The sequence below is a fragment of the Lissotriton vulgaris genome, chromosome 10, assembly GCF_964263255.1.
Source record: "Lissotriton vulgaris chromosome 10, aLisVul1.2, whole genome shotgun sequence".
NCBI classification, from domain to species: Eukaryota; Metazoa; Chordata; class Amphibia; order Caudata; family Salamandridae; genus Lissotriton; species Lissotriton vulgaris.
In genome coordinates this window covers 27,542,137-27,558,064 of record NC_141698.1, presented here as the reverse complement: position 1 = coordinate 27,558,064, position 15,928 = coordinate 27,542,137, and the positions used below count along the sequence as shown (strand labels likewise).

Sequence of the window (15,928 nt, the reverse complement as noted above, 5' to 3'; positions counted from 1 at the left end):
AGTCCCCAGCACTTTCGGGCCCTCTGTTTTAGTATAATGGTCAGAGAGCACCAGTCCCCAGCACTCTCTGGCCCTCCGTTATAGTATAATGTACTGAAGGCACCAGTCCCGCACTCTCTGGCCCTCCGTTATAGTATAATGTACTGAAGGCACCAGTCCCCAGCACGGTCAGGCCCTCCTTTGTCGTATAATATATAGAAGGTACTAGTCCCCCTGCTCTGTCTAGCCCTCATGTGTAGTAAAATGTACAGAAGGCACTAGTTTCTCTGTTGCATTATAATGGAATAAGAGCATAATTCCTCGGCACAGTCAGCTCCTCTGTTGTAGTGTAATGACTGAGGGCTTCAGTCCTCGGTACTATTAGGCCCTCTTCTGTTGCTATGACACATGGAGGGCCTCAGCCCCAGTGCTGAAACACTTTTCTGTAGGGAACTTTCGTGTTTATCCAACTCAAGCAACAGGAATGCTTTATTTCCCTGCTGTTGGGTCACATGGTTTACACAAACACACACAGGTTTTGCTCCACAGAGGAAAGCAGCATTGAGAAGAGTTGCAACTGGAACACTGCTCCAGAAAGGTATCTCATTGCTGGTCCAGGGTCAGAAGGACGGTGGAGTGATGTGACTTGCGGCAACTGCTCCTAGAGGTCCTTTCAGTTTCCACTCCATAGAATAGATGGGTCTCCTACAGTGGAGTGAATTGAAAGGACTCCAGTAGCTGCTCTGTGAGTTCCTCCCAGTACCACTTTATTGAATAGGGCAGTCCCCTGCTATGGAGTGAATTGAACAGATTTCAACAGCTGATCCTATAGGACCTCTCTTTACCCATCCAAGGATAGAACAGTCACCTTGCAGTGGTGTGAATTGATTGGATCCAACAGCTGCTCTTAGAGGTCCCGTGAGTCAATGGGGTGTTTTATATGATGATTGTGCTCATGTAATAGACACAACCAACCCCTTTAGGACCAGTAGGTTTCGTTTGCCAAACCTTAAGCTCAGCCCCGGGTAGCTGTGGTTGTGAGCAGCAAGGCTTACACAAAGGAACAAGTGTAAAGCATTTGAACCGCATCAAAACAATTGAAGAAATAGCAGAGACTAAAGAAATGCAACACCAATTTATAAAAATAGACTGTAGTTTTAGATACCACAGTGACAAAGACTCACCAGAGGGTTCCAGAGGTATAGATGTTATAAGGTGCAGTAAAGAAGCACTTTCTACTTAAGGATGAAGAAGCATTGACAAAGTCAAAAATTTGATACAAACTTTTTGAGCAAAAACCTTGGCTAGTTGTATTGCAGTCTTTTAGAGTTACTTTGGGCGACCAACTCTGACAGGGGGGGCAGTCAGGAGGACCAGCAAGGTCCTCGGAATCCGTTACCTCTGATGGGAAAGCAATCTTCAGTCATTTCCAGGCACTTTTACCCCTTTGCTATAGGTTCCTATGGAAGTGCCCCTGATGCACGGGATACAGTATGCTGAAGATGCTCAAGGATACTGTAGATGAGATTTGGTCACCAGGGTTTTCCTGCTGCTACTCCTTGGTGCATAATGGCGGTTAGACGGTCCTGACCATAGGGTCTACATCCCTTGAAGTCCTCTCGGTTCTGGTTGAAGTCCGGTTTTCCGGTAGCGTGGTTACAGCCATAGCCTTCCCTGGGTGAAAACATGTCTTCTGCTCTCCGAGTCTCCTGGGTCCAGTGGATTTGGGTGCAACTTTGAACATCAGATCCTGGTCTTTCGTGCTGCATGGTGGTGGTTGGCGGCGGGGTGAAGATTCTGGGCTACCAACTTATTCCCGCTGGCTTCTTCAGCTGTTATAATATTGTTCTGCAAACAGTAAGTCAGCCAATTGATTCTTGGAGTCTCTTGCTTTGGAGAACACTTCTCCTTGAGCAAGACACAGCAGGCACAGTCCTTTCTCCTTTGGTAGCCACCAGGTTCAGCAGGTCCAGATCATGTGAATGCAGCCTCTATTTGCCAGTTCCTCGGTGCAGCAGCACAGTTCTTCTTCTTTCCTTCTTCATGACCAGTCGAGATCTGATTCTGGGTGCCAGGAGTGCAATTTTAATGCTCCGAACTTGCCCTCAGGTTAGATGCAGTAAGTACCTATTGTGCTATTAGGCCCCCTTCTTCCTGATGAACACTTCCTAGGAAGTGTGGCATTCTGACTTTACCAGGATGCATCATTCTGACCTCTTAACATCCAAATCTTCCTAACCCAACCCAGAGGTGTGCCTACCAATGTGGCTACACACCCCTGAGAAACCATTTTGGCAACTGGTTTACCCTTCCCTGTACCTAGTGCCAACCTGTCTACCTAGAGAATGGAGCTGCCCCTCTCTCAAGTGTTGCCCATTTGTTATTCAATCAATCACTGCATTTCTAAAGCGCGCTACGTACCCGTGAGGGTCTCAAGGCGCTGGAGGGGTGCACAGGGGGGCGGGGGGGCGGTGCTACTGATCGAAGAGCCAGGTCTTAAGAAGTCTTCTGAAGGCCAGCAGGTCCTGAGTCTGTCGTAGGCTGGTAGGAGAGTGTTCCAGGTCTTGGCGGCGAGGTAGGAGAAGGATCTGCCGCCGGTGGTGGCTTTCAGGATACGAGTATCTGTGGCGAGGGCGAGGTTGGCTGATCGGAGGCTTCGGGTGGGGATGTGGAAGCTGAGTCCGTTGTTGAGGTATGGAGGTCCGGTGTAGTGTAGTGCCTTGTGTGCGTGGATGAGGAGTTTGAAGGTGATCCTCTTGTTGACTGGGAGCCAGTGCAGGCCTCTCAGGTGGGGTGTGATGTGGCTTCGTCGGGGGACGTCTAGGATCAATTGTGCTGAGGCGTTCTGGATTTGTTGTAGTCGTCTCAGGAGCTTGGTGGTTGTTCCTGAGTAGAGGGTGTTCCCGTAGAGTCTGCTGGTGATGAGGGCCTGGGTGACGGTTTTTCTCGTGTCGGGGGGGATCCATTTGAAGATCCTGTGGAGGGTGTTGAAGCAGGACGCGGAGACGGGGTTGACTTGCCTGGTCATGGAGAGGGTGGAGTCGAGGATGACCCCCAGGTTGCGTGTGTGGTCTGTGGGTTCCGGGGCTGTGCCTAGCGATGTGGGCCACCAAGAGTCGTCCCAGGCTGATGGGGTGGGTCAGAGTATGAGGTCCTCCGTCTTGTCTGAGTTCAGCTTCAGTCTGCTGTCCTTCACCCAGTCGGCTATGGCCTTCATTCCTCTGTGGAGGTTGGCTTTGGCGGTGTGGGGTTCTTTGGTGAGTGATATGATCAGCTGGGTGTCGTCGGCGTAGGAGATGATGTTGATGTTACGTTGTCGTGCGACGTGGGCGAGCGGTGCCATGTAGATATTGAACAGCGTCCGGCTGAGGGAGGATCCCTGTGGGACGCCGCAGATGATCTCTGTGGTTTTTGAGCGGAAGGGTGGGAGGCGGACACTCCGGTTCCGCCGGAGAGGAAGGATGTGGTCCAGGCCAGGGCCTCTTGAATTCCAGCGTCATGGAGGCATGCTGATAGGGTTCGGTGGCAGACTGTGTCAAAGGCTGCTGATAGGTCCAGGAGGATGAGGGCGGCTGTTTCTCCTTTGTCCATCAGGATCTTGATGTCGTCAGTGGCGGCGATGAGGGCGGTCTCGGTGCTGTGGTTGCTGCGAAAACCGGATTGGGAAGGGTCCAGGATGTTGTTGTCTTCGAGGTAGCGGGTTAGCTGTTTGTTGACAATCTTCTCTGTCACTTTTGCCGGGAACGGGAGTAGGGAGATGGGCGGTAAGGTCTTTGGGGTCCACCTTGGGCTTCTTCAGAAGGGCGTTGATCTCTGCGTGCTTCCAGCTTTCCGAGAAGGTTGCTGTCTCGAAGGAACTGTTGATTGTTTTCCGGAGGTGGGGTGCGAGGGTTGTGCTGGCTTTGTTGAAGACTTGGTGAGGGCAGGGGTCGGATGGGGATCTGGAGTGGATAGAGTTCATGGTTTTGATGGTGTCTTCGTCACTGACGTGTGACCAGGCGGTCAGGCGGCTGATGCGGGTGGTGATCGCAGGGGTGGTGGACTCGGTGGTGGGTGCGGGGGTGTCAGAGTTGAAGCTGTCGTGGATGTCTGCGATCTTGCGGTGAAAGAAGGTGGCCAGGGAGTCGCACAGGCCTTGTGATGGTGGGATGTCCTTGGTGTTGGAGCTTGGGTTGGAGAGTTCTTTCACGATGCTGAAGAGCTCTTTGGTGTTGTGTGCGTTGTTGTCTAAGCGGTCCTTGAAGGCGGTCTTCTTGGCGGTCCTGATGAGTTGGTGGTGTCTGCGTGTGGCGCTTTTGTGGGCTGTGTGGCTGTCTGGTGTTCGGTCATGGAGCCATTTCTTCTCCAGCTTCCGTCAGGAGCGCTTGGAGTTCCGGAGGTCTTCGGTGAACCAGGCGGCTTTCTTGTTGGTGTGGTTGGTTGTGGAGGTCTTGAGAGTGGTGAGGGTGTTGGCGCAGTCGTTGATCCACTGTTTGAGGTTGGTCGCGGCGGTGTCTGGGTCAGTGGGGTTGGCGGGTGGTCTCAGGGCGAGGGTGGTAGTCAGTTGGTCGTTGGTGACCTTGCCCTAGCAGCGGCCTGGTAGCTGTTGGGTGCGGTGGTGTGTGGTGGGTTTCCTGAAGGTGAAGTGGACCCATCTGTGGTCGATCCAGTGGGTTTCGGTGGTGTAGTTGAAGGAGACGTGGGGGCTTGTGGAGAAGGTGGGGTCCAGCGTGTGTCCAGTGGTGTGGGTGTGTGTCATCACAAGCTGTTTGAGTTTGGCGAGGTTGTCGATCAGGGCGGTAGAGCTGGCGTCGTTGTTGTTCTCGAGGTGGAAATTCAGATCCCCGAGGAGGATGTAGTCCGTGGAGGCGAGGGCGTGGGTGCTGACAAGGTCGGCGATGGTGCAGAACTGTGGTCGCGGTCCGGGTGGTCTGTAGACGAGTGTTCCTCTGAGGGTGGTGTTGGGGTCGGTGTGTATCTGGAAGTGCATGTGCTCGGCAGGGGTGAGGGTGTCGTCTGTGTTGGTCGAGACTCTGAGGGTGTCCTTGTGGTTGATGGAGATTTCCCCCTCCAACTCCGTTGGTGCGGTCTCTGCGGGAGACCTTGTAGCCCTGTGGGATGGCTGTGGCGATGTCTGGTGCTGAGGTGGCGATCAGCCAGGTCTCTGTCTGGAAGGCGGCGTCTGGAGCGGTGGAGTCTAGGAGGTGCCAGAGTTCGATGGCGTGCTTGCGAGCGGAGCGAGTGTTGAGGATGCAGCGGTGGTTGGGTTCTCTGGCTGGTGGTTTGGAGGGCTGGATGCTGGTGAATCTGCAGTTCCGGCAGGCGAAGGGCCCTTGGGTGCGCTTCGGGGTGGCCCGGTAGCAGGGGTGGTCTTGTCCGGTGTTGAGTGCGTGGAGGGTGCTGGAGTCGTAGTGCAGTCTGGCATTGCGGGGGGCGCGGGGTCCAGGGGTCCTGGCGCGGACGGGCTTGCCTTTGGCGCGCCCGCTGCGCGCATCCGCTGCGCTTCCACGCGGTGACCTCCATAAGAGGCCAAGTGGGAGGGAGGGGCAGCTGGGAGGCGGGAACCGGGCGGCCAATGGGCGAGGGGACGGACACAGAAGACAAAAGGGGGCGGGGGAGCAGGGGCGGGGGGGCACAGAGGGCAGTGGCGCAAAAAGGAGCGCCTAGGCTGGGAGACAAAATGTGAAATACAAAGACAATTTTACAAAATACACGTATGGGAGGAAGAAGAAAGGTTAGCAGTTCAGACAGTCACCAGGGGCGGCGAACCCTCGGCAGCATCTGGAGGGATACACTGGCACCCAGGAGGAGCCGTGCGGCGTGGGGAGCGACCCGAGGTCAGGTCACTTCTTCTTTGAAGCTTGCCTTTTGGGCCAACACCCATTTGGCTTCCTCTAGGAGGGAGGTAACACCTCTCTTCATTGCAGGTTTCCTTTGTCTCCTTTCCTGGGAGTCACTTGCTGGTCTCCATAGTAGGGCAGAAAGCTGTCTCAGAGACAGGCTCCTTGTGCAACCGTTAAAGGCACCAGAGACTACAGAGTGGCAACTTTGTAAAAGCTGCAAACTGCGATCTCTTACATTAATTTTGACTTGTTACATTAAGCCCGACTTGATGCTCAAGTTTTTTGATAACAAGTTGCTCTGTTCAGGACTTGGCACATCCAAGGGCTCAGCGTGTAACCATGTTCTGGTCAATGGGGTGACCAAGTCTTTCCACTGTAAAAACAACTGTTTCATGTATTTACTGCTAAAGCATGTAACATACATGTTCTCCCATGAATTATGCTGTCCCTGCCTTACGGCTCGGTAGGTCTGCTATATGGGTGACTTGCATATTGCAGAGGGAAGTTTGGCTTTGCCATTGCTTTAAATGGCAAAGCCGGGCTGGCAGTTTAAAGCTGCTCTTCCAGTCTGCAATGGCAGACTGGAAGATTTGTTTTACTGTCACACCCAGGGAGGCACAACCAGGGCTGCAGTCCCTGTGGTGACTCTCTAACTTGCATGTCCTGGGTACTATATGCTAGGTCATGCAGCTAACTTAGCTTGTGCCGATTGGGTATAGTTAATGTAATATATGCTTTTTGGGGTCAGGACACAGAGGTCTGGTTAGCACGCCTCCATGCATCTGAGTCCAAAACCAACAGCATCAGTCCAAAAACTTGTGGGTGACAATACAAAAAGTGTCATTTCCTTATAGGTCCTCTCTATATTGAGCCACAGGATACACCGGTCGCCTGCAGTGAAGCGATTGACCGGATGCAAACAGATGATCCAAGTGATCCTCTCTGTACAGATCCATCTGATAGACCAGTCTTCTGGAGTACAGTGGAATGAGTGGATTCCACCAGCGGTTCTGAGGTCCTCCAATGGCCTCTTGTATGCCTTTCTCCTGGGCTAAGAGCCTCCTTCACTCACACGATTGGATCCTTTTGGAATCCACTTTTCTTGATTCAGAGTTCATTATAATTGGGAACTTCAATTACCATTTAGAGAACGATCTGGATCCTGATAAGGAGTAATTAGTAGATAGGCTGTCCTGCATTGGACATACTCGGTTAATCGCTGGTCCTACACACCTGGCTGGGCATACTCTTGATCGAATATTCAGAAATAACTCTTCCATCACGAGCCTGGGAACACTTCTCCTGACCTGGTCGGACTATAGTGCATTACTCTAGGAGATTAGACTTCCCTGTAATACTTTTTCCTCTGAGATCTTTGGGAAGCCACTTGTCTCACGCCTGGCACAGGGTTCAAGCTTCCGAGCTGAACTCTCTTCTTGCTGGATTCCAGCCAGATGAGACAAATGATATTGATCTCATGTCTCTGAACTATTCAGTCTGGTTGGAATTTTTTATTAATGAGCTAACCATCGAACACCAAAATACTCAGGAGAAGTGAGCTTTCAGCACCCTAGTTTAATGATAAACTTAGGGTTGCAAAGCAAGGTTGCGGAGGCAGTAACGCAATTAGAGGAAAGCATATGATCTGCCAGATTGAAAAATCTGCCTTTTTCATTAGCCTCTTAGGTGCTGCGCCTATTCCAACGGCCGACGGCACCACTACCTCAGGAGTGCTGCTGTTGGACGTTCGAACCTCACCTGCGCAATGGAACGTTCAGCACTGGAGCTGGACGTTCCATAGCTGCTAAGAGGTTAAACAAATAAAATCAGCTAGTAATTTCAATAAAGTACTGTTCCAAACAGTCACCAAACTCATTACTCCATCAATAAATAATTCAGCAGGAAGTAGTTGCAAACTTTTTTTCAAGAGAAGGTTGAGACCATCTTTAACAGATTCTTTTCTAGCAATTCCAGATGTCAGGAGACTAATGCTTTGCCTCTGGTGAATTCTGGAAGGATCACCTTTAGCAAATTTGATCATCTTAGAGGAACAAGTCAAACTGGCAATTCTGAACACAAAATCAGGATCTCCATCGGACCCGTGTCCACCTAATTTTGTCATTCTAGTGCCCGACTCTGGCCACGCACCTGACTAAGATTTGTAATGCCATGTTTAGCTCAGGACCCTTTTCGTGACAGTGGTAATAATCTTCAGTCCTTCCACTTTTGAAGAAATCTACCCTTAATGTACTGAATCCTAGCGGCTATCAGCCTATTTTCATGCTTCTTTTTCCTGCCAAGCTCGTGGAGAATACCATGAATATGCAATCACCTTCGTTTATAGAAAACAACCACCTTTTAGATGACCCCGTTTGGCATCGGAAGTGGCCAAAGCAGCGCATCAGTGCTAATCATGGTCACTGAGGAAGTTAGGGTCCCATTAGATAAGAGCGGCAATGCAGCCCTTATCTTGCTTCAATCAGTGACACTTATAAAGCGCGCTACATACCCGTGGGGTCTCAAGGCGCTGGGGGGGGGGGAAGCCGCTACTGCTCGAACAGCCAGGTCTTCAGCTTCTTCCTGAAGGAGAGGTGGTCTTGGGTCAGGCGCAGGTCGGTCGGGAGGGAGTTCCAGGTCTTGGCGGCCAGGTGGGAGAAGGACCTTCCTCCTGTAGTCGCTCTTCGGATGCGGGGGACGGCGGCGAGGGCGTGGTTGGCTGATCGGAGGTGGCGTTTGGGAGCGTAGAAGTTGACTCGGCTGTTGAGGTAGCTCGGGCCTTGGTCGTGTAGGGCTTTGTGTGCGTGGGTGAGGAGGCGGAAGGTGATTCTTTTGTTGACGGGGAGCCAGTGAAGGTCTCGCAGATGTCCGGAGATGTGGCTGGTTCGTGGGATGTCGAGGATGAGTCTGGCTGAGGCGTTCTGGATCCGCTGGAGTCTCTTCTGGAGCTTGGCGGTGGTCCCGGCGTAGAGGGCGTTGCCGTAGTCCAGTCGGCTGGTGACGAGGGCCTGGGTGACGGTCTTCCTGGTCTCGGTGGGGATCCACCAGAAGATCTTCCGTAGCATGCGTAGGATGTTGAAGCATGCCGAGGAGACGTTGTTGACTTGCCTGGTCATGGAGAGGGAGGAGTCCAGGATGAAGCCCAGGTTGCGTGCATGGTCTGTCGGTTTGGGTGCTTGACTTCTCCGCAGCATTTGAAACTGTCAATCATGATCTTTTGATTGATCGGTTACAGAGCCTAAGGATTGAAGGTACAGCTTTATTATTGATGCATTCCTTTCTCGAGGTTCGGGTTCAATCGGTCTCCCTCAAGAACTTCACATTTGGGCCCTTTTCCCGACTTAACCCTGTGATTGTTAGCTGAATGGGTAATTTGCAGTGTCTGCCATGAAAGGGAAACAACCTGATGTTTTCTAGATTCACTTTTACGCAATTTGAGGACAACTACCTCTCATTAAAATAAAGTTGGTACCTTGAATAGAGAACTCCTCTGGATGCAAAGAGGGCAATCTGATCTAGTTCAACTGTAATATAGCGTCATTCATTGAGACTCCCCGCTACTTTATCTACAAACTGAATCATGGGAGCCGGATCAGACCTGGTAGCACTCCGAATTGATCAACACAGGCCTGGAATTCCTCACTCCTCAATCCGGCTCTCCAGTCAAGCCTGTAGAGCTCATCTGTCACCCGGATTGTTGTGCTTCTGTGCTACCAGCAGGAGTTGTACAACCTCAGCAACTTTCTGCTGGTCCCTGCCTCCATGATGATGATCAGATATGACAATCTGTCTAGAGTGGCCACGTTTATGTAGAGCATTGTCAAGTTCAGCTACAGTGTCAAAAAGGCCTGCAGGCATGTACAAAAACCCTGGGAAATAAGAGCGGCAAACGTTTGTTTGTAGAGAGTCCTTTGGACGACCAACTAGGAAAGAGGTAAATTACCGTCTATGTACTCCTTGATGCTCCTACTCACTGGTATCACACTTTTACAGCATTATCAATTGTTGCAGTCTGGAACATGATCACTTGCAAATATAATTTGGAGGCACGATATTGGCAGCCTTTCTTAGCTGGTACAATATTGGAGGTCATTAATCCATGACACATATTCCGAGTATCATTTTTCAATGGCACAGTATTCACGTGATATTTATTCCCTGGCACAGTATTCATATGATCATTATTCCCTGGCACAGTATTCACATGATCATTATTCCCTGGCACAGTATTCACAGGATCATTATTCCCTGGCACAGTATTCACAGGATCATTATTCAATGGCACAGTATTCACAGGATCATTATTCAATGGTACAGTATTCACATGATCATTATTCCCTGGCACAGTATTCACATGATCATTATTCCCTGGCACAGTATTCACAGGATCATTATTCCCTGGCACAGTATTCACAGGATCATTATTCAATGGCACAGTATTCACAGGATCATTATTCAATGGCACAGTATTCACAGGATCATTATTCAATGGCACAGTATTCACAGGATCATTATTCAATGGCACAGTATTCACAGGATCATTATTCCTTGCAACAGTGTTCCAAAGGATTCGACCTGTGTCGAATTAGTCAGAGAAACTTTACTCTTAAGCACTATGAGGGACATCTTTAATTGTCAGCAGTCTGATGGATCTGATTTCAAAGCACAGCATTTCGAGGGACATTACTCCATAGCACTATATTATTTCTCCCATGTGTGCTTTTTTATAGCAGTGTATTTCCTGAGGTCGTATTCCTTACCGCAACATTCCACCTGGCACAGTATTCTCTTCGAGTAGTATGCATCAGAGTGCAGCATGCCTGATGGGTAACATTTCTTGTTTCTTTAATGGGTGTAGGTGTTAATGGGCTTCAAAATTTGAAATGTGTAAGAGAGTTGGGGGAGGGAAGTAACAAGGAATGTGGGAAGTTGTGGTGGAGCTTGAGGAGGGAGAAGAAAGCTGAAGGAATTGAGTGGACAGTCATGATTTGAGAAGGCCTCCTTGGAAGAGGTTGGGTTCCAGGTTATATGGAAGCTGAAGGTGATCTTGCCTTTTGGTGCAAGCGAGTTCCAAAGGAGCGGGCCATGATCAGAGAGAACTTCTGAGCTTGACAACAAGTTGTCTTTATCTCTTGGATCATGGTCCACCACTGAAACTGTGCTGCACTGGAGGGACAAAATGTGCACCAGGTCTGAGGCAATGTATACATTATGTCATGGAATCACAGGCAAATCATGCTGCATATTGTCACATTTTAATGAACAGATATTAATACAAAATGGGTGCAAAACCTGGGACAATACGAAGTTTTCTCGAGAAACAGTTATGCACATTTGGCATATAGCAGAAAAAGTGACTCACTGGCGATTTTTAAGATTCAGACTTGCTTAGTAACTCCAATTCTATATTTTCTTCCAGTATAAACTGGTTTGCTAATTGCAGCGTCCTATACGCCTTACACAAAGCACACACCTGTGTCTACATATTTCCTGTAACAAAACCCATCTATGGTGTAAAACCAATCTACTAGTACCCTCGTTGGGTTTGTTCAACATTTGCAACATGTGACGCCTGGAAGCACCTAGGAGCCCTATAGGACAATATAAGCATCAAACCTTTGTAGTGGCGGCGACTCAGGAGGAATCACCAAGTTTGAAGACCGGCCTTAAATGGATGCAGAATACTCCAGGGCTATCTAAATGTTGACTCTCTTAAAATAACTGCTGCCTTGAGAACATAGCGATGTAATCATGAATTGGCAAGAGCAGTGAGAAGTGACCGAATGAATCATTCCTTCCAGCCTGCTTGAAATAGATTTAAATATGCAGAGTTTTGGTTTCCTTCTGCACACTAAATACAAATACCCCTCCCCATCAGAAGATGAGGTACTATAGGAACATTTACTCTAGTAACCTTTTGCACGTTTTCTACGCCTACCTTACATCCCACGTGTAGTGCTTTTGGTAACTGTTGATAAGTTTATGCTAGAAAAAGCTTTTGGTTCACTTATATAGGTTATTCATCAGATGTGTATGTGGAATTTGCCAAGAAATCCCAGAATCCCCTGTCTCGTCAGAATTGACTTGGCAGTGTGTACCTTTTTGATTCTGCTCGCAAGGGGAGTCCAGGGTTGCGGGTGACTGTGTAGATGAGGCAGGGAGACTTTTTTGAACTTGACAAAAATTTGACAGGTATTCAGTAGATACGTGTAAGGCAGGCTTGGTGCCTTTGAATGGCTTAAGATTGAAGATCATTGGGCAGCTTAATTTCAGATGTATCCAAGCTTTCGGGTGAGAGAAGATTTGTGACCAACATGGATGGTATTTGGATGGTCTTAGTACGGACCACTCGCTCAGAATTGGAAAGGGGGAAGTGGAGTGACGTTTCCAGTAAGAGTTCATGGATGGTGACATGCTTTCATAAGGTCTTTAGATGATTTGAAGAGATATCGTGATAATACAAAACTCAGATTACGTCTGAATTTTGTCCAGTCATCGAGAGGAGTGGAATGGATGCAAGTTAGCTTGGGGTGTTAAGGGAGGGGAGCGGAGCGATGGTTCCGATGTTTCCTAACCTTTGAGGTGCACCCTGTTGCAGGGGACGGCATTGAGTGCAAGTGGGCGTCTTCGGATAAGGATTGGGTGTGTTTAGCCACTTCATTAACATAGAGAAGGGTGGAGATGCAGTAGTTGCTGGTGTGAATTTCCAGATTGAACGATGACTTTAGTAGGAGAGGGCAATTGCATGCTTTGCATGTGAGGTTATGAAGCTTCTTTTAGATTTATCGTGATTGTCATGATGTACAACACGTAATTCCAATAACTGTTGCCGATGATGCAGAATCTCAGATGGCAGGTATTGATGGTGCTGCAGTACTGATGAAGGGTGCTACTTCTTGCGTTATATTACACTGTGGTTTGGTACAGTGCTTCAATCAGGCACTGCTTGCTAATCCTGTGGGCAAGAGCATTTTGTGCTTTATAGGTCATGTTACAAATTCTGTGTCAAACATCTTTGCTGCATGGTCAAACGCTTTTAGGGGTTGAAAAGACTTGAAGGTTTGGATCCGTACTAAACAAATTTACTTGAAATATGTTTTTAGGAATTATTACCTTGTAGCATATTTCATTAGATTTGTTTGATTTCAAATGTTTCATTTTCTAACTGGTATGGGGACGGTGATTTCTTTCAACCTGCGAGGTATCCCAAGAACAGCAGTAATCGTATGCAGCTTTGGTGAATTAAGGGCTCTTGGACAAGGTTCATAATGAGTGTGCTGCAGCCGCTCACCATGATCCCTTCCTGGCTGCTGCCTCTCCCCTATGAGCCGGCCAGGAAGTGTCTGGAAGCCAAGTGAGGTCCGCGCTGTGATAGTCAAACCGAGCTAAGATCTTTTTAGCTATGTTCGAATGGTACTTTCACTGTGAGGTAGAGGGAAGCACTGACTTGCCTGGTGGTGGTGGGGGGGGGGGGGGGGGGGTCTCAATATAGGCGGATGAGCTCTTGTATTACGAGCACATGCTCTTCTCTGGGCACTATTTGTGAATTGGCACTTTATTTCTTAATGAGGGGAACATAATGTACTTGGGGCATTTCTGTCTTGCCATATTATTTTTGGTAGGGACCTAATCAACGTGCACACTTCTTCGGTGGAAGATGGCCCTGCCATAAACAAATCTGTGCGTCCTGTGTTTTTGTTGTCACTGCCTCCTCTGATGGTATGCAGCTCTAGTGCTTTCCTTCAGACACTTTTTTGTTTCCCCCAAGTTGTGGCTTACATCCTGATGTCCTTGCATGATTTACCTTCTGTTTATCTCTGCTCTTTAAGGAGCCATGCAACAAGCGGGTCAAGCCAGTTTCCAAGACTAAGGTCCCGGCCTGCAAAGACTCTCCAGCCAAAGTGACTCCTCTGAAGCGGCTGAGCCAGTCCATCCAGGTATGTGTCCTACCCGCGGTCACATATGCCAGACTTAACCAATAACTAACATTGAGTTGTTGTGGGGCTGTGGTTGGGAGATAGAGGCACCTCTGGAGTGTAATACGGCAGTGATGTGGAACTAGAGAGGCACCACTGGAGTGTGTGAGGACAGTATAGGGGAGCTAGGGGCACCACTGGGAGAGTATGAGGGCAATGTTGGAGAACTAGAGGCTCCTCTGGAGTGTATGAGGGCAGTGGCGGGGAACTAGAGTTATTACTGGAGTGTATTAGGGCAGTAGAGGGGAGCTAGGGGCACCACTGGGAGAGTATGAGGGCAGTGGTGTGGAACTAGAGGCACCACTAGAGTGTATGAGGGAAGTGATTTTGCCCAAAGGGCCAAGAAAGCTGCAGTTATAGACATGACATAGAGGTGTGTATGAGAGCAGTGATGGGGCAGTCTTGAGGTACCAATAAAATGGATGAGGCTAGTTATTTGGGAATGACAGAGTCTCGATTACAATCTACAAGACAGTGATGGTAAATCAGTAATAATTGAGTAAAGTGTGATGGCAGTACTCCGCAGCGGGTGACGTCATTAAACTGGAGGAGGTTAGTGATGGGTGTATGTGACCAGTGATGAGAAATGAGTACAACTTAAATGAAGTGCGCAAAGCCGACGATGCAGGAACAGCCAATTGTTACTTTTAATAACCTAAACTATATTGCAGTAGAGCTTGGAGTGGCCTGAAAGCTGCTAAACTGGTCTATAATCTTCCATTTTCCCAGCGATCCATCAGCTTCAAGACTGACAGTCGCTTGTTTAGCTTTGCACCACGGTCCAGAAACTCCTCTGGGAACTCGAAGCGCCGAAACAGCAAACTCTGGAGTGAGACCTTCGACCATGTCAGCGAGGAGCTCTCGGCCAAGGAGATCAAACGTCAGGAGGTGAGCAGGGAGGCGCTAGACTGCTAGGGCTCTGAATGAACTTCAACAATGTATGGTGTCATTTTAGCATTTTTCACATTCATGGTAAATTCTTTGCCAGAAACTCCCCCTCTCTATCCTCTGTTCCTATGGCCCTACATCCATTAGTTTTCACTGTAGGGTTTCTCCAGTCTGCCTCTCAAGTAGTGCCATCCACTTGGCTTATGTGTCTTTGTTGTGCATAGATGGAGCTTTTCGAGGCATACTTTTATGCTAGATGCTGGCCTCATATGCCATCCATCTGTGAAAGGAGCTGCATTTCCTGCACGTGTACAGAGTGACTTCAAGTAGGACTAACCTCCATTAGCCTACTCCTACTTTGTTGCTTAGCTCTTTCACCTTGAGTTGAGCGTGAGGCGAGGACTTGCGAGTCCGGGCCTGATGTAGTTTTCCCATAATTTGTGTAGTGGCAGATTTCTGCATCCTACTACCACAGCAGTTATTTATGTCCCGTTAGTGGGGTCTCAAGTTGTGCAAGCCCATTTTTAATCGAGCCCATAGTACTGCTGCTCACTTGCCCTCCCCTTTACTTTCTTATCTTAGACATACATCTGATACCCATTTCTTCCGCCTCCCTTCTCCTGCTGTACTTACACATGTGCCATTGTCTCCCTCATTGGTCATCTGTCTGCCGGAGTCCTGCTAGTCCTGCCTCTCCTTCCCACATAAACTCCACCTTTCACCCCTGCTCTTCCATTCAGATTGCTGCTTGTAGCCCCTCTCCTCTACCCATGAGCCCCACTAGTCTGCTCTCCGTCATATCCCAAGGTCTTCGCCTCTTTACCCCATCTTCTTCACCCAGTTCCCAATGTCGTGCTCCACTCCCCATCCAGCAGGAGATCCCACATTATTCCTTTTTTCACCATAAGCATAGATCTTTGCCTAGCTCTCAAACTCCAGAAGCCACTTAATTAACACTCTTCTCCTGTGCCATCAGAACCCTACTAGCTCTCTATGCGCTGAGGGCTGCCACTTTTACTAGGGGCCCCGTCTGTCTCCGCCCTTGTGTTTTGCTCAGTTCCTCATTCTTCCAGGAATGCTGATTGTGGCCCCATTCTTCACCAAATACTTCAGTTCCCTTCTTAGACCCCTCTCCCACCTCCATCTTATTACCCCTCCATGTGACTTCCATGTGTTGCTCAGCTTCCCAATTCCCCCTCGATTCACACTTGCTACCACTCTGTTAAGACTGCCTAATTCTACTGCCCCCCCTAAATTCTTGTGTTT

At 49.0% G+C, this 15,928-nt stretch overlaps 1 protein-coding gene across 3 annotated transcripts in view; it reads left to right on the top strand.

Annotated features, from left to right (window-relative positions):
- The window catches only part of LOC147684387 (rho guanine nucleotide exchange factor 3-like), a 233,101-nt gene that overhangs the window by 158,472 nt on the left and 58,701 nt on the right, over nt 1–15,928 (top strand). For all 3 annotated transcript variants that reach the window (XM_086940313.1, XM_086940315.1, XM_086940314.1), the window contains 2 exons: nt 13,628–13,735; nt 14,504–14,662. In XM_086940313.1, coding sequence (XP_086796439.1) covers nt 13,628–13,735; nt 14,504–14,662 — 267 coding nt within the window. The remainder of the gene's footprint in view (nt 1–13,627; nt 13,736–14,503; nt 14,663–15,928) is intronic.